General features: G+C 46.7%; 1 protein-coding gene across 1 annotated transcript in view; it reads right to left on the bottom strand.

Annotated features, from left to right (window-relative positions):
• Window positions 1–24273, bottom strand: part of SDK1 (sidekick cell adhesion molecule 1) — a 983203-nt gene that overhangs the window by 26449 nt on the left and 932481 nt on the right. The window contains exons 36-40 of the mRNA XM_063090679.1: window positions 22985–23100; window positions 20605–20791; window positions 18616–18753; window positions 10000–10161; window positions 9227–9352 (exon numbers count right to left, since the gene is read on the bottom strand). Coding sequence (XP_062946749.1) covers window positions 9227–9352; window positions 10000–10161; window positions 18616–18753; window positions 20605–20791; window positions 22985–23100 — 729 coding nt within the window. The remainder of the gene's footprint in view (window positions 1–9226; window positions 9353–9999; window positions 10162–18615; window positions 18754–20604; window positions 20792–22984; window positions 23101–24273) is intronic.

Genomic DNA, 24273 nt, shown 5'->3' with positions numbered 1-24273 from the left:
GGCTTCAGCATCAAACCTGCCCTAAGATCAGCAGTTTTTTAATCTCTAGCTCAGGTGCTACCAATACAAGTATAAATTTTTTAAAATATGTTGAATTTTGAACAGATACTTGTACACCCATGTCCATAGCAGCATGATTCACAACAGTCAAAAGGTCAAAACAACCCAAGTGTCTCTGGACAAATGAATGGATAAACAAAATGAGGTCTATCCATACAATGGAATACTATTCAGCCTTAAAAATTCTGACGTGTTCTACCATATGGGTGAACCTTGAGGACATTACACTACGTGAAATAAGCCAGTCGCAAAAGGACAAATACTGTATGATTTCACTTATATGAGGTGTCTAGAGTAGTCAAACTCACAGACACAGAAAACAGAATGGTAGTTTCCAGGCGCTGGGAGAACGGAAGTGCGGAGTTACTGTTTAATGGATATGGAATTTTAGTTTTGCAAGTTGAAAAGAATTCTGGAGCTGGATGGAAGTGATGGCTGCACAGCAATGTGAATGGACTTAATGTCACTGAACTGTGCACTTAACAGTGCTTAACATGGTAAATTTTATGTTATTTATATTTTACCACAGTAAAAAAAATATACTGAATTTATTAAAACCCTGACATACAGGAAAAACATGAATAAAATTGAAATAACAGCCAGAAAAATCTTAGGCAGAGGGGAAGGAAGAAGTAAATGGTTTGGTTCTGCGGCATCTGCCAACAGTGAAAAAGAAATATGATCAATGAAATCCGTCATCAAAGAAATCAAAGTCACCACAGCCTTGTGGCTAAAAGGACAGAGTCTGGAGCTAAACCGCGTTGATGCAAAGCATGACCCCACCAACTAGCTGTGTGACCTCAGGCAGACAACTTAACCTCTCTGGGCCTTATCTCTAGAATGATGATAACAAAGGCATCTACATCCTAGGTTTGTTTCAAGGATTAAATAAGTTAATATTTATAAAGCGCTTAGAACAGTGCCTCACACATAGTAAGCACTACATCAGTGTTTGTAAAATAAAATGTAAATCCAATCTCTGAGGAGGTCATTTGGCAAAAAGTGGGATCAGAGCTCAGAATGTTCATCTGAGCAATCCTTTATTAATTATTTGTTCTTTTATAGGCACACGTATATGATCTTTTAAAAAGCAGGAGATCTGTGAGGAAAGAACCATTTGAATATGTATGTACACATGCTGACAGCTTTATGGGGTGCTGAAGGTGATCTGGAAACCAACCTTACAACACCACAAAACACCAGACATGCTCAGATGGATTAGCCCAACAGTGAACAGGAAGAAAATTGCTACTGTACTAATCTACATTTGCAGAGGACTTAGAGTTTGTATTAAGTCCCTATAGTCACAGATTCATGAAGACATAGATGTGAATGAGATTTTAGAAGTATAAACCTCTGTACAGGCAAGAAAGATAGTACAATGATTATTTCTAAATATTCACATTTATAGTCATTTCTCACCAGATACCCATTACCACTAATAATGTCCAAATGGCAAGCCATAGCTTAAGCCTTTTATTTTCCTCCTACAGTACTGAGGTCTACACAAGGAATGATGGTTGTATGTGATTTGTAGTCTTGTATATGAGTTTTGCATAGGAACACTCAGTGTGTGTACACATTTGCTCTGCACAGGCTACTCCCTCTGCCTCTGCCTGGAAAGCCCCCATTACCCACTCTCGGTCATCCATCCAACACTTCAGTGCCCTCTTCAGTCAGGCCCTGTTCTATCCATCAGGGAATCAGACGAGATTTCTGTTCTCAATGAGCTACCTACAGTCTGCAGGCAGGGGGTGGAAGAAAATCAGCAAGGTCGCTCTACCCTACAGTCTCATCTTTCCATGGCCAACCTTGGACCCCATCCCACACTCCAGGAAGGGTTGGCTGCTTCCGCCAATGGGCTTCCAGAGCACATCATCACATTTACCTGCAAACCATCAGGATCCCGAATTTGTCAAAAGTTCAATAAATATCTGTTGGCATCATCCATCCATCCATCCATCCATCCATCCATCCACCCATCCATCCACCCATCCATCCATCCATCCATCCATCCATCCATCCATCCATCCATCCATCCATCCATCCATCCATCCATCCATCCATTCTTTTGTCCTGTGGCCTTTCTCAGGGCCTAGCACAAACAGGCTTTCAGTAATAATAACCCTCCACAGTTTTATTTAGTGCTTACATGATCAAGTTACTACTAAGGGCTTTAAATGTTGAATGAATTGTGGAATGTTTTTCCTCTAAAAAGACAGATAATTTTATGCTGTAAAAGAGACTGAAGGCAAAAATACAGACACTTATAAGCTTATAAGAGTTGATTAAAACCATTGAAACTAAGGGACTAAGAGTGTGAAAGATTTTTTTCAGACTGTTCTGAGGTCCACACCTCCGGAGCAGGTTTTCTGGATGTCTTTTTCAACAGTGTTTCTGTAATGCTTTCTTGTTACTGAGGAAAAAAGTTGATTTCCCCTTCCTCTACCATCACCTAAAGTCCACATTTTATTTTAGCACTCTGTCATAGCTCCAGGAATTGTGTGCATTTTTCATAAAAACATTTAAAAATATTTGTACAGAATCTCAACACAGAACGATTTATTTAGCAATCCATTTACGCTCAAAAATGTTGAGGGGAAGATGTCATACCATGGGAATTTCCTTCTGAATTAACAGAAGAACATGTTCATATTTTTATTCTGCTTAATTCTGCCTTTCCAAAATTAGCATATTCAGCATTTTATACGCCAGTTATAATTCACTGGGTTATTTATCCTTACTAATATTTACACCATGATCACGAGTAAGAAAAAAATTGGCAGCTGTTGTCCACTCTGCTGTCTCAACTGTGAATTGTTTTTCTCATTTGTATTATGTTGTTAAGTATCTCAATAAATCAATGATGGAGAAAAGTATCTCCACAAATTCGGGGAAAAAATAACATCACAGAACTATTAGCAATAATGAGATTTGTGCAACTGATTTTCCGTGTGCCAGGATGGTCTCCAGTGCCTAGATTTCCATCTCAGTCAACACTTGAGAGGACAGCTGGGCCTTGTACTTTTTAAAAGGCAATTCTGGGCCCACAATTCAGCCAGTTCTTAATCACCAGGTGAGGCTTGCCCCACCGGATATTCCGGGGACCCCAGCCTGGCTTTACTTCTCTACTGAGTGAGCTGCTACGTTACCACCACGGGAAAACCTATGACTGGCTGGAAAAGAACAGTCATGACCCTTTCAAAGCCACCTTCCCAGATGACTGATCTCCAGATGATTGATCCCTGGATGATTAAGCCCCAGACTGATCCCTGGAATGATTGATCCTGGCACCAATCCACTTGCTGGGGCCAGTGCTTTGAACTTCCTGGGATAAAGTTTACCTCTAGGCTGGATCACTCTTCATGTCTGGGGAAGGGGTGGGTCCATGACAGGGAACGAGCTCGAATCACATCTGTCTGCTGGGCCCATCCTTACCTTCCTGGCCACCTGGAATTACACCTTCCAGGACTTTTGTAACTGAAACACCAGGAAAATACCACTAAGAAAGCAGGGAAACCACCAAGAAAGAAACTTTACAGAATTTTCCTAAGTAATCCATACTGTCATCACCAACCTGAAGTTCAATCAACCTCAGAAGGAGAGATGAGTGAGAATCAACACACGCATGTTCTGCTCCTCAGTTGGGTGGTTTTTCTCTAAAGAATATTTGTCTTTGCTTCCTTCATTGCATTATTTGTCTACTAAAACAAGGAAAGCGGCTAATATTGAAGATCTCTGAAAAAAGAAATCTTTTCCAGTATAAATAGGCTTTGCTACCGCAGAGCATACTTGTTTCTAGTGGGTGGAATGAGTCAGCTTTTATCTTTCAGCGCCAATGTCTCCCCCGCCCAAAAGGTAGGAGGCACATCTGTTCACAGACAATATCCCAATAAACCTGGAAACATGATCACCTCTTTTCTGAATTGAGACAGCCTAGTGCAGCATGTCCGAGGCTGCGTCGCTCAATTTATTCCTCCAACGCCCAGAACTGAGCTGTGTGCTGCAGGTATTAGGGCAGACGCCATGCCAATACAAAAGTTTGATTTCACAGACAATTAAACAGGGTCTCCATGCTGAATGAAACTGTCATTCAGCGCCCGTGATTTCTGGTTCCACGAACTCACACAAGCCACAACTTGACTGTCAGCCCGCAGCTCTGAGCAAATGGAAGCCTGTCAGTTGTTTATTTCTTAAACACTGCCATTTCTCTTTGGATAAATGGCCAATCTAGGTTAGAAATTTAACTGAAACAGGTGGGGCTTAAACACGAGGCTAAATACATCTGATTAAAGAAAAATTACCTTTCGTCTGATCCTTGTTCAAGGCAGGGGAAAAATGAGGTGCACGCCTAAACTCAAAGATGGCCTGTGATGGAGAATGACCCCAGAAAGAAATGGGATGCGAAGGCTGACAGGCTGTCAACACACACAGTTGTGAGACAGACGAGAAGTGAACAAGCGCCAACGGCACGAGTCAGAGTGGCGGCGCAGCCCTCTTGCTAAATGTGCTGACTTGGGAACTTCCATAGATGAGAAGCCTCTGGAAAAACACTGATTTTCTTCTTTGTTCAATGGAAAACTCCTGTCCCCAATGACTGAAAATGAACAAAATGCATGGGGAGGGAAATGGAAAAATGAAACTGGCCCACTCCTCTGGCCGGGGAGTGTCCCATCAGGGCTGAGGGACCGTCCTCCACCCAACCGGCCCTCATCTGGGGCTATCTGCATTATTTGTGAGAAAGCGATACAATGCCTGCCTGCATTGGGTACATCCTAAATGTGTATTTCACGGCTGCTTTGAAGAGGAAAATATATTTATAGTTCCTTTAGTGCCATTCCAGTCTATTGTGTAAATATGTAAATTAGGTTTCATGATCTACATAGTAAAATGCCTCAGAATAATTTGTGTAAATAAATCATCTGCATATGCCCACTGCATAGTTTCCACTGCCTTCCGGGGAGCTTTGCTACATCGATTCAGAGGAAACTTATGCACAACCAGAAAAATGAATGTGTTGGCCAGGCCATCCTGGTGGAAGCTGATGACAATGTCCTCGTGCACACACTCACAGACCCCCCTCTCCCAGAATAAGAGCGGATCTATGTTCTAGCCCGATGCTAATTTCATTAGCTGCTGTTCAATTCTGTATCTTCACATTTTATCGCAGCAGCGGAGGCTCTTCGGTAGAATTCGCAGAGGTTAAAGTGAGGATGCAGACAGAAGAGCAAGTGGCTGAGCTGCCATCTGCCTGGGTGGCCTGAACCCGCTGGCCACCTCTCGGCAGCAGCCACAATGCTGATGAGCTTATGGTCCCCCCAGGAAAGACAGAGATGCGGCTGGATGGGGGAGACGTTAGACTGAGCAGACTGCCTGGCCACAGGGGCCACCCAACATGACGTGCCTTAGTCTTCCTAGACGAGGCCCTCCTAAGAAAAAGCAGGTCCACAGTGCCTTCAGCAAATCCCTCCCCTGTTTGGAGAATGTCTTGCCAGAGAGCTTCGGTGGAGAAAATGAGATGATACAGCATTTAATGTTTTGTGTAATGAGGCCTGTAATGGATGACAGCTGAGATCCAAAGCCCTCAGGTACCGGCAAGGTGTTTAAATATTGACAATCCATAAAAGTGTTTCATCTGACTATGAGTTGCTGCAGGCCTTAGTTGCAGAAGGGAGGGGGCGTCTTCTCAACTTTCAGTGAAAGACCACAGGTCCAGCAGCCTGCTCCAGTTCAGTTAATGATCCGAAAGGGGAAATCGTTGGCAACCTGCTTTCGAATGTCCAGTAGCAAAATGGAAGTGAAAGGAAAATCTTTAGCGCTCATTGAAAAAGACAGCGTCTTCCAGGTCAGTCTCTTGCCATGTCTTCGTACCCCGCTGTGGGTCAGTTTCCACATTCTGGAACCATCCCTGCTGAGCTCAGGCCTCCAGCTGACTTCAGAAGGCTTCTACACGTTTGGGCAAGCCCCTCTGAGGCATGGGGCTCAGTGTGAAGCCCGAGCCCACAAGCCAATTAGTTCTTATTCACACTGCCTTCCAGATTCCCTGAAGTTGCACCTCTGGCCAACAGGCAGCCTGTTTCCTTCATTAGGGTGGATGGATGAGCATATGATAACCTGAGGAGAAATTAAATGGCTCTCCAGGCAAGCCTGAGAATCAATACCTTATCATTTTTGGAAGTGCCAAAATGAGTTCACTAGTGTTGAGATGCTAAGCCCAGGCCCCATTTCTGGCTTGGGGGCGTGTTACATTCCGCACAGGCTGATTTCTGACGTGACAGTGCTCGTTTCAAAGACACGCTGGTTCATTCAACTAAACAGGGTGAGATCATCCATGGCTTTTAAAAATTATTATTATTTTAAATTAAATTTTTTATTTTGACATATTTGTAGAGTCCCATGCAGTTGTAAAAAAATAATGCAGAGGGAGCCCATGTATCCACCCATTGGGAATATCTTGCAAAACTGTACACAATATCACAACCGGTGATAAAGCCAAGACACAGAACATTTCCTCTTGTAGCCCTTTTATAGCCACATGTCCACTGGGATTCTTAATTTCTAGTTAGGGAGGCAAGCATTCAGGTAGAAGGCAATTACTTAGCAAGACTCTTCTGTGGTTTTCTAGTGCAGGCATTTTAATCTGTTCTTGGGGCCATGGGGCCCTTCGGCAATCTGTTGACTCTAAGGACATTTTCTCAGAATGGTTTTAGATGTATAAAGTAAAATTAAAAGGAAACCAATTACATTGATAATGCTAACAGTTACCTAGAGGCAATTGGAAGTTCTCAGTAACCTTTGTCTCCTGGTAATGCTGGAGTCATGGATTATGGGTAGTTTTCTTTGCACCCCTTATTTAGCTACGTGGTTCTTTGGAAGATGTGTGGAAAGGGTTGAATTTAGGTTACTTGTGACTGCTGTTGAAGTCTATGCTTCTTCATAAACTTGTTAGATGACAAGGTCTAGCAGAGAGTCTACAAATGACATAATTTTAAAGTAATGACCAGTATAAATGATATTGGAAAATATCTGCAACAGCTGGAATGTCATATGAAAAGTATCTGTGGTTTCTATTGCTTACAATGGCACAGGTCCTACTTGTGTGGTTTCTTATCTACTATTATGGGTTGAATCATGCCCCTCTGTCCCCCACTGCAAATTCATATGTCTAAGTCTGAACCCCCAATACTCAGAATGACCTTATTTGGAAATAGGCTCATTGCAGACATAATTAGTTGAGGTCATACTGGATTTGGTGGGCTCTAATCCAATATGACTAGTGTCCTTATAAAAGGGAAATCTGGACACAGACATACAGGGGAAATGCCATGTGAAGATAAAGGCAGAGGTTGGGGTGGTGCATCTATAAGCCAAGGAACGCCAAGAATTGTCAGTAACCACCAGAAGCCAGGGGAGAGGCACGGAACAGCTTCTCCCTCACAGTCCCCAGAAGGAATCAGCCCTGCTGACACCTTAATCTTGGGCTTCCAGCCTCCAGAAGTGCGACACAAAAAATTTCCTTTCTTTAAGCCACACAGTTTGTGGTAGTCTGTTATGGCAGCTCTAGCAAACAAATATACCTACATTCATTATGGAAGGAAGTGCTAAATTTCAGCTAGAGTTTAGTGAAAATAAAAATGTATGTTTTTCCCATCCCCATTCATGGATCTCCTGAATTCTATCCATGAATCCCTTGGTGAGCTGGAAAAATTAACAAAGTAACCTTTGTAATAAATGCTCTCCCTAGGCTTGGAGAGAAAAATGTTTAGATTGTTTTCCTATATGATGCGGCTCCCGACCACTGGCCTGCTCTCCCTTAGCCCCCAACCCCTCAATTTGGGTCCAGACCTCACTAGGACCTTTTATTCACAGTTCTTGTCAGTCTCTTGACAGTGCTCTAGAATCAAATGTCGTCAGGAGAGAGCAGGTTGGCTACGCTAGGAGCCATTGGCTTTCAGAGGTATGGGGGATGCCCAGTGACCACAGAAGGCCCTGCCAAGTTCAGATCCTTCATTGATTTAGGACCCTCCATTTCTAGAACAGGCCAAATGCCTTGCTCAACAGATACTTTCGGGATCTCGCAGGCCAGTAAGCCTGAATTTTTGAGTTCTTGAGCCAAGTAATTTTTCATATTGCCTTTAAGTAGAATTTTTTCTAGGTCTTATGTACTAGGTTTCTCCTTAGAAATTTCTGGAAGGCACTTCTAACTAATCATCTTTTAAAAGCAATTTGGTGGAGGAGGAGGGAAGAAATGTCTCTGACACAGTGATGGGTGTAATTTTGGGGATCTTTCCTCTTGGTCTAAAAGCCGCTTTAAATATTAAACTGAAATGATCCCTAGCACCGTGGTCCATCTGGTGGGCAGGATTTGATGGTTTGCTTCCTGCACGCATCTCTGGCACATCACATATTTTCATGCTCAGATATTCATGGTTAACTGTGCACCCTCTGAAGGTTGTATGAAGCTGCTCAGTGTTCTCTACATTTGGTAAGCCCGTCCAGCTCCAAGCAGTAATATCGACTCAACCTATCAGAAATCATTTCCAATAATGTCCATCCTTGGTTATTAAAGTCAAATGGAAGGAAGGGTGAAAAACATTCTTTGGGTGAACAGCATAGGGGACGGATCTTAGACCTCATTTTCGGAAGCCTAAAGGATGAAGCAAATGATGCGTCAGATTCACTATTAACAAGAATATTCATAATCATCAGAAATAAGCATGATTCCGTCTGTGCTGCAAACATTTAGAACCCTGAGACGAGTCCCTGAAAACACTCTTGGATCTTACTGATGATCGGAAATTGTCTTTAAGTGTCCCTAAGTTCTCTTCTACCTGTTTCTGAGAATGACAGTTATCATCCTCCTAAAAAGTGTCATGTGGATAAAACATCACGAATCGAATGCCCGTAAGGTTAACAGCACAGCTGTGATTATGAAAGTTGAAAGGAGGAGAGTGGGAAATGAACCTCTCCTTTCAACAAAACCGCCCTCTTTGTTTCAGCATCGTAGAGGAAATGCTGAAAGGAGAGGTGAAAGGGCTCTGACACTGACACTCCTAGAAACGTTGCTTTCAGCTTGGCTTAGACATTTCTTGGGCAGCACCTGTATCTGACAGCTGGAGCAGGTGGGCAAGGCACCAGGCAGCCTAGAAGGCCCCACCACCCCTACCTGAGGGCCTGGCCTCTATGATGTAGCCCGTGGTGGGGGCGATGCCAGCATTTCCCTCAGTCCACTGCAGGGTCAGTTCAGAGGCAGATTTGGTGACCAAGACATCTCTAGGGGAACCCGGGGACCCTGTGGGAGAAAAAAGAAAAGGGAGGGTAGATATTGGCACTTGGGGGGATTCGTCATCCCTCAGCGTGGAGTCAGATCTGCCTAGGTTTCTAGTTCCTTGGGCAGTTTACTTAAGCTCACTCAGCGTGGTTTTTCATCTTAAAACTGGGAGGCTGTCAGAGGACTGAAAGAGATGACATCTGCAAAGTGCCCAGCACCGTGCCTAGGACTCAGCAGCTCTCCCTAATCATTGATTCTGCTGTCCACGCCCTAATAAATGTTTAAACAAAGGCCAAAGCAGTTTGCTAAGTGGGAGGTGACATGGTTCTTCATGACATGTGAAAACTTTTCAATTTTCTTGTTTATTCCAAAAATTGAATTCACTTATTTTCTCTTGTTTTTTTTTTCCCAGAAAACAAACCAACCTTTTACGCACTTAACCCCTAAGAATTTGCTCATCTATATGTAAGAAGTCCACCCGCAGAAGTTCACATTATGTCCTTTTGAAGACTTCCCTATTGCTAAAACATTCCCGAGTTTATGTCCGCTCTGAGTCGACCAATCCTGCCTTGCCGTGAGTGTAGACAAATCCCCAACTCAGTGGAGCAAGAGCTGAGAGGCTTAAGTTGCAGCTGACACCGAGCTGTCTGCTGTGGAGCTTCACTTACCCTCTGCTGGCCCGGCTGTGACATTGGCTTGGAGCTCGGGCCCGTAGGTAATGGTCCGTGCTTGGACACGGAAGAAATAGGTCACTCCTTTTGTGAGGTCCCGCACCTTTAGCCAGCGCTGCCAGTTTCCTTTCACGTCCACTGTCACCACCTTGCTCACCCCTGGAATCACCAAAAGCAAAGAAAGAAAGGGCTCAGATTAGGAAAGCAATTGAGCACTGTCTGCTCTGTTGTGATAACGAGGAAAACAGTCCCCAGAGCTTGCTATGGAAGTATTTCTTACAATTAGGAGGAATTTAAGTGGTGATAATAGCCAATTTTCAGCTCAGATAAGTGTAATTAGAGTTTAAACCTGATAAGTGGGTGCTGACAAAGAAAAAAACCAAAGCTTACAACACAGTGGGGGACGTGGCCACAATCTCACTGAGGACATCATGAAGGAGAAGCGCAGCCAGTGCGCACTGCAGGGAGGGAGGGGGACGGTCCTGCCTGTCTCCAGACCAGGCTACCCAGACGACATTCTGGAAACGGTCACCTTACCACCTGGCTGGGAGCTGTACAAAGGCCTGTGTCACTAGCAAAGATGACCTCGAGCTTCCTGACAGTGACAAGGCAGAGGAGAGTTTGGAAGAGATGCAGGAAGATGCTCGATTTAGTTAAAAGGTGGGTTTCCCCCACGAGAGGTCTGCAGCTTGACTGGGTTGGCCAACCTGTGGCCTACAGGCTTCAGACGACTCGTGAGGACTTCATCCGTGGACCTTGAAGCAAGGATGAAGGAAAGTTTATTTGTCACCACAAGTACTGATGCCTCAATTCAGAGAACCACGACCGTGTAGAGACGAAAGTTTTCACACACAAATGTGTAAATGAGCGAATAATGGGGGGAGGATAAATACTGAAAATTCCAGAAGGAAAATGATGTTCTTTGCCTAAATAAGTTTGAAAGTGATGTATTAAAGAAAAAAAGTTAAATAAGCTCTCGCCTGCAGGACTTCTCAGAGCTTTCACTGGACTAATATGTATCAGACGCCTCCTGGAGGAGATGTAAGGGTGCAGCATTCCCAGCACTGTGTGATCCGCAGAACTCATTTTCTGTGGAGCGTCGCTGAGCAGAGCTGTGTCTCGGGAACAGTGCCTCCTGTCCCGGGTCCAGCCGCTCAGCCCTGCCATCCCACACTCCAGAGCCTGGCTCCCAACACCACGCCCGTGGGACGCCGCTCTCAGTGCGGGAGGACGGTGTGGTGCTGTTGAGCACCTTTAATTCTACAGTGGCCTTGACTTCAGAAGAACAGAACAAAGTGCCTCTTACTACAAAAATGGAAATATCTTTTAAAGCTATCAAAGCAAATTTCTCTAATCCTGAAGGTCTCCGAAATACCTTCTAGCTGGTACACTGTTTTCATATTACACCTTTTTAAAAACACTTATTCAGCTAAATAATTCTTTTCCAAATTATTTCAGAGCAATTTTGGTTACTTCTGGTTTTTTGGGTTTTTTTTTGCTGGCTGGCTGCTAAGGGGATCTGAACCCTTGATCTTGATGTTACACCTCACTCTAACCATCTGAGTTAACTAGCCAGCCAATTTTGGCTACTTTTGAATGATCCTCCAAATTTGGGTTTTTCTGTAGAGAAATGGGGCCATTTCTGCCCGGACAACCTGACCCTAACCCTACATTGCTCTATGTTAGAAGGGTGACAATTTGCACACAATGACTGTCATCAGTAAACACACTGGGTCCTGCCAATGTGAAGTTATTTTTTGTTGCTAAATAAAAAAATGCATTTGTTCTCCCTGGAGCAAAAACAAACCCATGGACAGATTTTTAAAATTCTATCTCACTAGGAGGTACAGCCAGTCTGGACTTCCCCCCCATCTCAAGTATGTCAGAATTTTACTTATTTAGTCAATTTTAAAAACATGCCCTGCAATATAAAGCCTCAGGATGCAATCCTATAAAATATTACTGTTTAAAATATTTTTAAAAACATAAAAATAGCTCTGCCATAAAATCAGATTCCCAAGAACATGGCTTGGTGCTCAAAATGGCTCAGTGCTCCGCATGGTGTGGTATTCCCAGTGATGTGGTGCTCCAGGGATCTTCCAGGGGTGCTCCCTACAGTGACCAGGGGACTGGCCAGGGATGGTTGTGGCCTCCCCCTCAGCACCCACGATAAGCCAGGGCTGTTTTCCCAGTGGAGTGACAGCAGGGACCTTTGGCACTGGGTAAATACTCTGCTCTCTACTTCCCTTTGCCTGCTGACCAGTGCTGGGCCAGGAGTCCGCAGATGTCTGTCCCAGGCAAGGCCCTGGTACTGGGTGAGGGGGTGCAAAAACAGGCCCGAGGATCCCACCAACAGAGTCACTAACAGGTGAGATCGTTATTTGACATTTTTTTTTGTTTTTAACTATCTTTACCACATTTTAAAAGATTTCGTCTCCAAAACATACCTCAAGTAGGTAGCAATTCACACACACGCGCACACATAAACGTGTATATCATATCTCAGGCAATCTTCACAAAAGAACCACCATTACCACAGAGAATGAACATAATTCTAACCCAGAATAAAGATGCCTGATGTTTTCATTATATTTGCAGCCATACTTCTGGGAAATGTATTGATTCTGTGAAGCATTTTCAAATACTGAAAATCACTCAGAGATTGGGTTACTGCTTCTGAGGTGCCCTGTTGTAAATCCTGCATCCAACAGTGAAGGAGGGTGACGGTCAGGTTTCTCCACGAGACCCCTGCTCAAAGATGCGTCTGTCATGTGGGTGGCCTGTGGCCTCCCAGCACCCTGACGAGATCCACCAGCTGCCCTAGGGGAGGAGACTTTCAAGGGTACTTCAAAAAGTTCATGAGAAAATGAAATTAAAAGACAACACGAATCCTTCCACGAACTTTGTAGAAGACCCCTTGTACAGTACTACAAGCACTCTAGGGGAGAAGAGGAGCTGGCAGCCATCCGGGAGAGGCTGATACAGGTATGAAGACTAGAGAGAGCAGGGGCTGGATGAGCTGCCAGGGGCTGCTGGACAATTTGACCTCCATGAGGTGCAGGAAACCATATCCCCCCCCAAACATTGCCTTCTGTTCAACCACCCCCTTCCTTGACCACAGCTCCATCCCATAATGTTCTGGTCCTTTTCAGTTATGTCGCAGCATCATCTTCTATTCAATTGAAAGTTCACCTCCTCCCTTGCCAACCCCAGCAGGTCAAAATGCTCAGAAATGCCTAAGGGCAGAGAGGGCCACAAGGACAAGTGCCTCCCGCTCCACATTTCTGCCAAGAGCTGATTCTCTCTGAAAGGCACAGAGTTAGCTAGCAGGAAGGGAGAATGCAAAGGACCAGGAATTTGGAATTAGTCCTAAGTCTGTTACTCCTTGTACAATGCCAGGAAAGGCACCTGATATCTGTATAGTCCTCAGTTTCCTCATCTGCATTAATCTGATTCTGTTGCTTATATCAGAATTCATGAAACTGGGTCATTCTAAAGAAATGAAATTTATTTCTTACAGTCTTGGAGGCTGGGGAGTCCATCATCCAGGGGATGTGTCTGGTGATGGCCTCCTTTTTGATGGTGACTCCCTAAAGCAATGCAGGGTGTGACATGGTGAGAGAAATGGGCTGAACAAGAGTGAGAGAACTAACCTCACTCACTCTCCTTATAAAGCCATCAGAACCACACCCGTTAAACCATCAATGCATTACTCCATGAATGGATCAATCCATTCACAAGGGCAATCTTGGAGATCCAATCACCTCTTAAAGGCCTCACCTTTTGAATACCATAAGTACAGACTTCCCACCCTCTTAACACTGGCACAATGGGGGTTGAGTTTCCAATACATAAATTTTGGGGGACACATTTAACCAACAGTACCATCTGTTCTGAGGTTGACAATAAGGGAGATGAACTGGAGAGCCAGGCGACAGAGAAGAATCCTTGTCTCTGATTACTGTGTAAGAACACATTTAACAACTGATGCTCTGTGACGTACATAGAATCCTCACTGCTGTACCTCCTATGTACTGCTGTGTATCAAACACTCCAAAACCTAGGGCTTTAAAACATCCACCACTCAACTGAGCTCATGATCCTGCTGGGCAGTCCTTTGGCTGGTGCTGGCTTGGCTGACCTGGGCTGAGCTTAGGCTTGTGCCTGTGATGTGTCACTCAGTGAGTCTCCACTGGGAGTGGCTGGTCCCAGGTGGCCTCCCTCATCTGCCTGGCAGTTGGCTGGCTGTCACCCACAGGCCAGCTCAGGTGTGTCACCTGATGGTAGGGTTCCAAGAGCACAGGAGGACAGGGTGCATCCCATGTGCAAATGCTTTTACTCTCCGCTTGCCTCATGATTGCTATTGATCCACTGGAATGGCATGTGCAGAGAAGTGTGGAAGGGGGCTGTCAGTGGGCCTGGACATGGGGAGGCACCAGCAACTGGGGCCTTGCTGCCCTCTGCCCACTCCACCCACCAATCAGAATCGTCTGCAACAGCTTCTGCTCTTGGCCCAGGCCAAGATATCCTTGTTACAAACTGGCCTCAGTTAGTCTGACTGGCCATCCTCCACTGGTCTACATTTTTCTTTTGGATGGTGTGGCTGGCTGGACAGGATCAGGACAGAGTTCTGGCAGACACCTTCAGTCTAGGCAGGCAAGTGGCTGGATCTGGAGATGCTATGCTGGCATTAATGGGGAGCAAGGCTTCCTCTGGAAGGTCATGGGGTCCATCCACCAGGGTGGCACTAGGGAGCAGGGCCAGTGAGTTCTGCTCAGAGGGAGAAAGCTACCTGCTGGTTGCAGGAGAAGTAAGGAAGAGGTCTGAGTCCTACAGCCAGCCTCACCCCCAACTGCAGCAGGCACAGAGCTGCTGGATGGGACCTGCGTTGAAGTAGAAGAATCCAACGGGTGGCCCTTTTGGCTTAGTGAGAGGCTGGTGCTCGGGGCAGCTCTGCAATGACGTTTCCTATCCCCAGCACCGGTGGCCAGTCTAAGCTTTTGATCAGCCACTTGATAGCTGTACAGCGATCAGGACATCTGGAATGTGCCCAAGACTGCAATGGGTACACTGAGGACTACAACACCTGCAATGGACATTGCAAGGGAGACCTAATGAAGCCGTTTCTGTGGAGATTCTGGTCAATCTCTCAACCTGTGGAGGGAATGAGTAAGTCACAAAGCAAGAGTGCTCTTTCCTCCTCTGATTTCAGAGCATGCTGCGCTCACTGGGAAAATCCAGGTTAAAAGAACCAGCCCTTCTCAACAAATGAAAGAGACAATGCTGGTGACGGACGGTCTTACTGCTTGTGAAAAGAGGTGAAAATGGTTGCTACTGAAGTGACTCCACCTGTTGTCACTCGGGGGAGTGACAAGCCCCACACTTGGCTGTGTGGCAAGCGATTTGTCTGGAATATGAAATGCTTTAATGAGTCCTCCTCACATTCCATCTCTGAAGTTCACCTTCACATTTACTTTCAGAAACACAAGTGCTCCACACATTTTCTCCCTACCATCTAGCAGTTTAGACCTTGGCTCTCAAGTCAGAACACCTGCATTCAAATCCCACCTCTGCTCATCATTCTCAAATGCAGGCCTTGCGCAAATGTCTGAAGGGCTCTAAGCCCAATTTCTTTGTCTTCAAAATGAGAATAAAAGCAGCAGCAGCAGCAGCTACAACATAGAGCTGTTAGAGGATCTAGAGATGATGAACGTTAAGTACTCAGCACGGTGCCCGACTTGTAGTAAGTGCTCAGTTAACATTACCTATTGTTATTGTTACACCTGGTGGGACTGTGTCTATGGGGAGCACACAGAAAGCCATGTGTGGGCAGAACACAATGAACATGACTGTCTAAAACGAAATCTTCCAAAGTGCTCTTTGACTTTCCCAATGATGCAAAAACTGCCATGAAAATGAACAAGAAACCACACTGTGGCAACACAGGAAACTGGATCTGTAGGGTCATCTCCCTGGGAGACGGGTTATGGGAAGGTTTTGTAGAAACTCAGACACAATTCTAGGAGAGTGGAAGTGCAGAGAAAAGGAGATCGCAAGCACATCCAGTCCCTGTGTGGTATTTCCACCTGGGCAACGATCCACGGAATGGTCTTGCTTGGAGGCCAAGTACTTTTTTTACAAGACCAGGAGCAGCTCAGGCGAGAGGCCCAAAGGGGCATGCCGTGGAGTTTCTAGAGAGATTCTGCAAACCCATGAACACAGAAGGACTTGGTAGCAGAATAAGGCACTTATTTCAGGAGGAAGGGGAAAACTCAAGCTGTCTTCAACTAGGAAGGACTCCTAGCTCAATTGGAACAATGATTTTTTTGGCAGTCATTTCTCATTTGAATAGCTCTAGTTAGTCAATATCCTTGAAAGGGCACTTGTAACATGGACTTATGGTACCCCTGTGTGCGTGTCTGTGTTCATGTGCATGCACGTTTGTGTGTGTGCACACGTCAGAGAAAGAGAGGGAATACTCGTGAGCAAAATGGAAGGTCTCAGGAAATTCTCTACCATTTCTCCCTGCTGATGAGCAAGAACAACAGGCATGTCTCCTTCCGGGTATCTGCTGCTAGGATCTCAAAGGCAGCCCCTCCATGCCACCGGGTTTCCAGACAGACGCTGGCTCTGAAAAGAACACAGCAGAGCCTGGGCCACACCCTCTGCCCTCGTGGTGGCCACACTAAATCAATGCTGTTCCTGTGTCATATCCACATATCACCTCTACTGTTATTTACCAAAGTTCATCGATTGCCTAAGACACATTCTGTTTATCCTCTCTCGCATTTTCACGTCTCTGATTTGGACTGCAGCTCAGAATTGATGATACAAAGGTACTGGACCTAGTTTATTGGCAGCATTTTTTTCTTTCTTAGCACTTCATAAAATAACAACGAATCTTACAGTCAATGGCATCTTGGATCCTGTGAAATAAGATCTAGTGTTTAAATTTTCTTCTTTAAATCAACTCCCTGTTTTATCTGAATGTGCTTATTTTAAAAGGAAACTTTTATCACTGCTTTAAATGGAGAGCCAATATATTTGATGTGTTGGTTATATTTTTTCCTCCCAGACTTCAAATAATCTATAATTTTTACAGTCTGTCTGTGTATATTACCAGAGAGAACCTGTCCTAGACCACTGGGCAGAGACAGCTGGATGTGTTTCTGGGCACACAGTGAGGTGAGGACACAATGTCCACTGAGCCTCCAGTGGACATGAATTAAAATAATAGCAGAGATAGGTAACACTTTAACCCAGCAGGTGCATGAGTAATAGCCACGTGAACGTCAGAGCGATGCCCCTCAGTCCCCAGCTCCTTTTCTTCGCCTTCACAGCCGATGGTCCCATCTTCAACATGCACCCCTAATCAGGCCACTTCTCACCTTCTCCATGTCACCCCCTTCTCCAAGCTCCCTTGCAGGACACTGCAACAGCCCCCAAACGTTCTGCTTACTCCTGAGCTTCTGTGGAATCCCAGCAACCCATTCTCTCCAAAAGCTATCTGCATTTCATTGGTTGTTTTCATCTATTATTCATCTTCCAGCCTTTGTTATTTCTTCTCTCAAGCTCCTTTATGTTTAAACATTTTCTCTGCTCTTCTCTGGAGGGTCTGTTTCTGATTGATCTGCGAAGTTCTGAGGTGATCAATAATTTTGTTTTCATCCAGTGGCATTTAGACTGTGATATTTAACCAGAGGGATCCTGGTCATGCCTTAGATTCTCCCACTCCAATTTCATTCTCGAGTAAAACCCACCATGGCCCTGCGTGCTCTGGCCCTGCTGTGTGTGCCCCGCACTCATTGAGCTCTGGCCACAGTAATGATACCCAGCCCCTGCCTATCACAGGGCCTTTGCACTTGCTAAGCCTTCTCTAGAAAGATCTTCCTTTGGATTTTTGCACGCCTGGGTCCATCTTGTCATTTAGGTCTCTTCCCTATGCCCCTACTCTCTTTTCTTCATAGCATTGGTCATTACCAGATTTTTGTTTCGTGGTTTAATTGTGTGTTGCCTCTCTCTCCACCGGAATATAAATTCACTGTATTCAGGAAAGCAAGACTGTTGATGAACAACTCAGTCAAGATTTCTGCTTTCCTGGGTCCATACATTCCAGCATCTACAACAGTATCGGGCACATAGCATGGGCTTAACAAATATTTGTTGAATAAATGAACAAACGGAGGGTAGCACAGGGCATCAGCTAAGAACACTGGGGTGTCAGCGCCTCTCCTAAGATGCTGATGGTATCCGAAGGGCCAACATTGCCAGATGTGGTTCCAAGCAGAACTTAGGGTGGTTCCTGTTGTTGACCATGAGGACAAAATTCTCAGGAGGAACAAGAGAGAAACATCTTGAGTGTTAGAGAGGCTAGGTCAAGGGAAGCATGCAACACAGTCCCTTGGAGAAAGTACTGCACTGGGCTCAGAACACAGGGCTTCTGGTCCCAGCTCAGCCTTTCCTTTGCCAGGACTCTTCTGGCAAGTCCCTTCACCTCCTGAGCTTCTGGAAGAATCCTTGCCTGAACTTGAGGTCAGGTGGGCCTCACGCTATAGACTGTGAAGTGCTGTGCACTCATGAGGCCTGTCCTCCTTATGGTCCCTCCAGTCTTACCTTGGACAGGTGCCAAGGGCTCATACACCACTCGGTAGCCCTGTAGGATGCCGTTGGCTGTGGTTGGCTCACCCCAGGAGACGTTAAGTGTGGTGGATGTTATCTCTGAGAATGCCAAAAAGCTGGGGGCCCCAGGAGCTGGAAGAAGAAAACACAGAGTTACTATTACTAAAGCTCCTTTATAGTCATATACACACATGTCTGTGCCTCCATCTAGAATAAAAAGTGTTATTGGATGTTGATTTCAACTCAGTAAAAGTCTAAATGACATAAAATGAAAAGATGATTTATTGATCACCTCAAAACTTCCTAGGATCAATCAGAAACACAGGCCCTCCCAAGAAGAGCAGAGAAAATGACAGTGTTTAAACACAGAGGAGCTTGAGAAGAAATGACAAAGGCATAAAAATGAATAATAGATGGAAACAGCAAATGAAATGCAGATAGCTCCATGTTCTAGTGACTGCAGGATTCCGGAGGCTCTTGTCCCGTTCTTTCGGGGAGAGATGGATGTTCTGTGATGGATGAAGCCTCTCCCTACCCTCCTCTCATCTCCCATGGGGGCCTGCAGATCTCAGAGGGCCCCCACCCTCTGCTCCTCCATTTGCAATTGCCCCTGACACTCTGCCAGCTCAAAGTGTTCCCTCTTGGTCTGGAGAGAGAGAGGAGGCTGACTGAGCCATCTTGAACTAATGGCAGATGCAGGAGGCCAGATGTGCAGCCAGAGGCGATGCTAAGCCTGCCCACGGCTCCCCCTCTGCCTGGGCCTATGTGAGGTGGGCATACACTGGTGCTGCCCCTACCAGATGGCCTGGGTGGGGACTTAGTCTCTGCCTTGGTGCCCCTCGCTGCTCAGTTGGCACTCATTTTCCCCCCTCTCTGCTCTCCCTCTAGCCTCTGGGCCCCTTCAGCCCCAGGACCTGCCAGGCCTGCAGTGCCCCAATGTGACTCCAATCCCTTGCTCTCTGCCCCACAGGTCTGCCCAAATCTTTCCAGCTCAGATTCTAAAAGAGGCCCCCTCGGGTGCCGGATGCCAAAAGGAAGCAGCCCTTACAATGTGGGCATGGTCATCTCATGGGATTGTGATGCTGCAGAGCCCGTTCCGGGAGGCCAGTCATCCAGGCCAGAGTGAGCTGGCTGAGCCCACAGGATGACAGCTAGACCTGAGCCCTGTGTCTCGCCCACAGGCTTGCAAATTTCACTTTCTCAGCCTTAGACTTCCTGGATCTTACAAAGGGCCTCTGAGAGCTGCCCAGGATCCAAGGCTAAGCTGCTGTTTCTTTGGGATACCCGGGCAGCTTCATAACATCCTCCAGGCCAGTAAGGAACTAAGAGATGCAGTAGAAAAGTGGTCTGCTCAAAACACACCCTGTGTCCAGTGCAGGTAGATGAGGCCACAGCAGCGTAGCCCCTGTCAGTGCAGCGCCGCTGGCACACACATCCATGCTCTCGGGACTGGTCTGTGGTGCATCTGAGAGAAGGCTGGCAAGCTCTTGCCAGGGGTGATCTGTGGGCTTGAATCCTGGGGCAATGCCTGGCCCCTATGCGCAAGGAGCTCCCTCCCCCAGGTATGTGGACACATTAATGAGGTGGCCCTGACGAGAAGTTCCCTGGAGGAAGTGGAATGGACTCTGTCGGTTATGAACATGGCCGAGCTGCAGAAGGAAAGCCCTTCTTCCCATCTGCTATCTTCAAGGGCTCCACAGAAAAACATGAGCTGCTCCAACATTTATTTGGTACCATGACATACCAGGGGAGGCCAGGCACTGGGGAAACCAAATGAATCAAACCCAGTCCCGCTCTCTAGAAACTCCCAGCTCCACAATATGATGCGTGTTATGGGGCAGGCAGAGCAAAGAGCTGTGGAAACTGAGAGAAAGGGCAGTTCATTCTGCTTGGGCAGCCCGGGAACCACTGGGGGAGGTGACATGGGCTCTCAAAGCATGTGTCCAACTGAGCCTGCAAAAAGGATACTCGCAGTTGTCCTACCGGCCTGATGGGTGCACCCCTGCCTGGGGTCACTTTTGGGTCCGTCCCCAGCAGCATTGAAGGCAGATATGCTGACCAGGTATTTGGTGTGGCTGGTCAGGTTCTTCAGCTTCACCATGGGCTCAGGGAGGAATAGGACCTTCATTTTCTCTGTTTCGTTCTGGCTGTCTGCCTCCCAGTAGTATATCTGTTCAAAAGAGCAAGAGGTTGGGAGTGGGCCTTGGAGAATCTTCCAGAAAGGGTGGCCACTGAGTGTAAGGTCAGACCATGCAGGTGGGCGTGAGTCCCAGGTCAAGCCATGTCCCAGATGGGCAGGTGGAGAGGCACCTTCCTCCAAGGAATTGGAGTAACTGAGGCTAATGTGGGGTGCAGGAGGGTCCTTGGCCGCTAATATTTTTCTGGGAGCCAATGATTAACATTTTCTATTGTTCATCTACAGTTTGAGCATTGCCTAATTAAACAAAACACTGTTCCAGATGGGGGTCTGAGGATGGAAAGGATACTTTCCTTCTACTACCAGTGAAGAGCCTTTTCTCTTACAGAGCTAGCTCTATTGGTGCCTTTATTTATGGCCTCTGCCCCTTCCCCCAGTCTTCTGGAGAGAAGGGAGACCACCCAGTGTCTACCCCTGCTCTGACCTGAGGATAGAACAAGCCCCCAAACTCCTACCTTGTGTTCCCATATTTTGTTCAAAGCCAACATCTAAGTTTTCAACCAATGTGGTAAAATAGAAATTAAAACCACCAAAACGTAACAGGGAAGAGCCACGCTGGGCTCAGAACTGTCAGGAATGCCTCCTATCTCTCCTGAGGATCACTTCCTCTCATCTAGCTTTTATGTGTTTGTAGATGAACTGAATGCCCAAGTACATAGGTTTGAAGAGGTTGCCAAATTGCTTCCCTAGGCAACTGGCTGAGAAACACTGCTCCAGCCGGTGCCAGGCAGGCTGCCCAAAGACACCACCAATCAGAAGATCCACCTTGGCTCTGTGGGCCTAAACATGAGCCAGGTCATTTGAACAGCTTGCCCACGTTCAAGAGCAGCACAGGGGCCACAGGCAGGCAGCTGGAGTGCCCTGGGGCCAGCATTCCCCCTCGCCCATGCCAACATCTCATGCTGGAGCAGGCCCTAACAGGTGTGCATTGCCTATTTCCACCTGTGAGATGCAGCCAAGCTTCTGCTCACTGAACTGACAAAATAAGATCTTCCACTTACACAGGCCTTGCTAACTTGAGATCAATATCCAAGCTCAATGTCTTCATCATTAAGAAAATTAGAAAACATATTTTGGACATTCATAAATAGCACATGCCTTCCAAGCTCACAGGACTTTCCATTACCTCATTTATCACTGTAACAGCTCTGCCATGGAGGAAGGTATTAATTTTCATAAAACACCTACAAAAATCATTCTAAAATGGACATTTAATTGGTCCAATAGTCATCAGGGCAGGCTAGCCCATAGAATCTGATGACTGATCAACCTGGACTACAGCAGACCAGACAAGAAAATTAATTCTAGAGAAAGATGGGGGCGTTTTCATAGAGCAGAACCGAGGTATTTTCTTCAGGGCAGTTTTAGCTGATCTCAAGGGCTCCCAAGCTCTCTAAGCAGGTAGAAATGGGATGCAGCAGGGAGCTTCCTGCCCCCGCAGAAACCAATTCTGGAAGTTATTCCTCACCTGACACTATAACTGGTATGGCCTGCTGCCTTTCTTTCACTGCATCTCTAGAGCATTTAGCTAATGTGAACTCATAACATTTTAGTGTGGTGGTTCTCAAAGTGGGGTTCCCAGGAATCACACTACCCAGCAAATTCATTAGAAGTGTAAATTCTGGGCCCTGCCCCTGACTTATTGAATCAAGGGACTTGCTCAATGTCCAATAGTGACCCAAGGGCAGTAGTGCTTGGATGGAAAACCTGTTCTCTTCAGGACACCCCATTTTCTTTTACTATTAGCAAATGGACTGGAGGTTCCAGAGTGGGCACAGGAGGAAGGAGGGTTCCTAGCCAGGCCACGGTGACTGGAGGAGGGAAAGGACCCTGAGCACGTTTGGAAGAGCAGAGGCCCCCCAGCCTGGGTTGCTTTGTGGTGGACACAAACCAGCCACACAGTGAGCCTAGCCCCCCCGCCCCCCAGCAGCTTTTATCACAGGCTGAAAAGCAAGGTCCAGACACTCAGGGCCCCATGGCGCTTCGGGCTGAGTGGCCACTGTGTGTCTGTCACTGAGAAAACGGGCAGGTCGAAGTTAGCCGAGGGCAGCAGGCCTGGAGCGGGGCCAGGATTCCAGCCCAAGCCCTCAGGCCCTCTGGGGGTTTAGGCAGCTCAGGCATGCAGTGAACTGGAAGAAAGCACCAAATCATGCGAGAGAGCCTTGCCTTGTAGCCCTGAATGTTCCCGTTCTGGCTCTCGGGGGGCGGTGGGTCCCATGTGACTTCCAGCTGGCTGGCCGTGAGTGGGGTCACCTGGACGTTCTGCGGGGCCATCACTGGGGCTGAGGAAAGAGCAGCACACGAGAGTAACTGAGATGACTGTCAGAAGCCAGCTGGGACCCTCACCCACACATCCATGGGGCTCGCACAAGTCCCGATTCCTGCGGGCTGAAAGAGAGATTCTGTCCTGGGTCATCACCTGGCATGGGAGGTCTTGGGTACAATCACATCCTGGGCTCCATGGCTCTGCAGGAGCTCTTAGCCCCTTTATGCTGGGAAGACAACAAACACTTCCCAGAAGAACATGCTTAAATGCATAAGACAAAATACATAGAATTGCAAAGAAAACCAATTATATTGAGGTACAGTTAACAGAGTATTCCAAGACAAAGTATGATAGAACAATTCACTTGCTTCTTGATTACTCTGAGACACAGGCTTAGGGGCTGGTCTGGTGCCCACTGTGAGATTAAAGGGCTGATGAGTGTGGGTAACTGGAGTTCCCAGCAATACCTGGGATATGACATGAGACCCCTATGGGCTCTGGTGGTGAGCGAGTCACAGGTATTGCTGACACTGCTATGGCGTGTTGCAGACATTCCTGATTGAGGGAAATACTGAGTTTTGGACAGTGGTTACAGAAAATAGAGATCTGTGTTCCCATCACAAGTTCAGGCATCCCCGGGTATGAAGCCCTGTTGTGGATGAAATTAGTCTGGAGACACAGAGCTGCCCCCCGAGAGGCACGGGAAACTCAGATTTCTGAGAACACTACTCCATGCTGCTCTCTGAGGCTGGCTCTGGCCACACATTCTGGGGACCAAGCCTTCACTTCCTATTCCTTCCCTGCCACCCAGGAGGCGCTCACTGGGATGTTGTCTCTGTGTCAGCAGGGCCACACCATGCATGCAAAGCCCAGAGAGGACTGGTGAGTGGGCCACACCACCACACAGCCGTTAGGGAGTTGTGAACAATACAGAGAGCATGTGCCCGCACTCTAGAACGTTTCCATCCTCTCTATGTGTCGCCAGCTTCCCACCGTCTTTCAATTCGATGCTGGGCACTTCCTCATGACGGTCTGTTCTCTGCCTCCTGGAAGCTACTCCGTTTCCCACCTGGGCACTCCCAGTTGCAATCCAGGCCGGGCAGGACCCTGGAGAGTTGCATGCAGCTGTCTTAGGGGCCTGGCTCTGGGCAGGCAGAGGCCAGCCTCCTTCCCCACTTCCTGCGGCCTC

Source organism: Cynocephalus volans, chromosome 3, assembly GCF_027409185.1.
Source record: "Cynocephalus volans isolate mCynVol1 chromosome 3, mCynVol1.pri, whole genome shotgun sequence".
Taxonomy (NCBI): Eukaryota; Metazoa; Chordata; class Mammalia; order Dermoptera; family Cynocephalidae; genus Cynocephalus; species Cynocephalus volans.
This window is presented reverse-complemented; position numbering and strand designations above follow the sequence as displayed.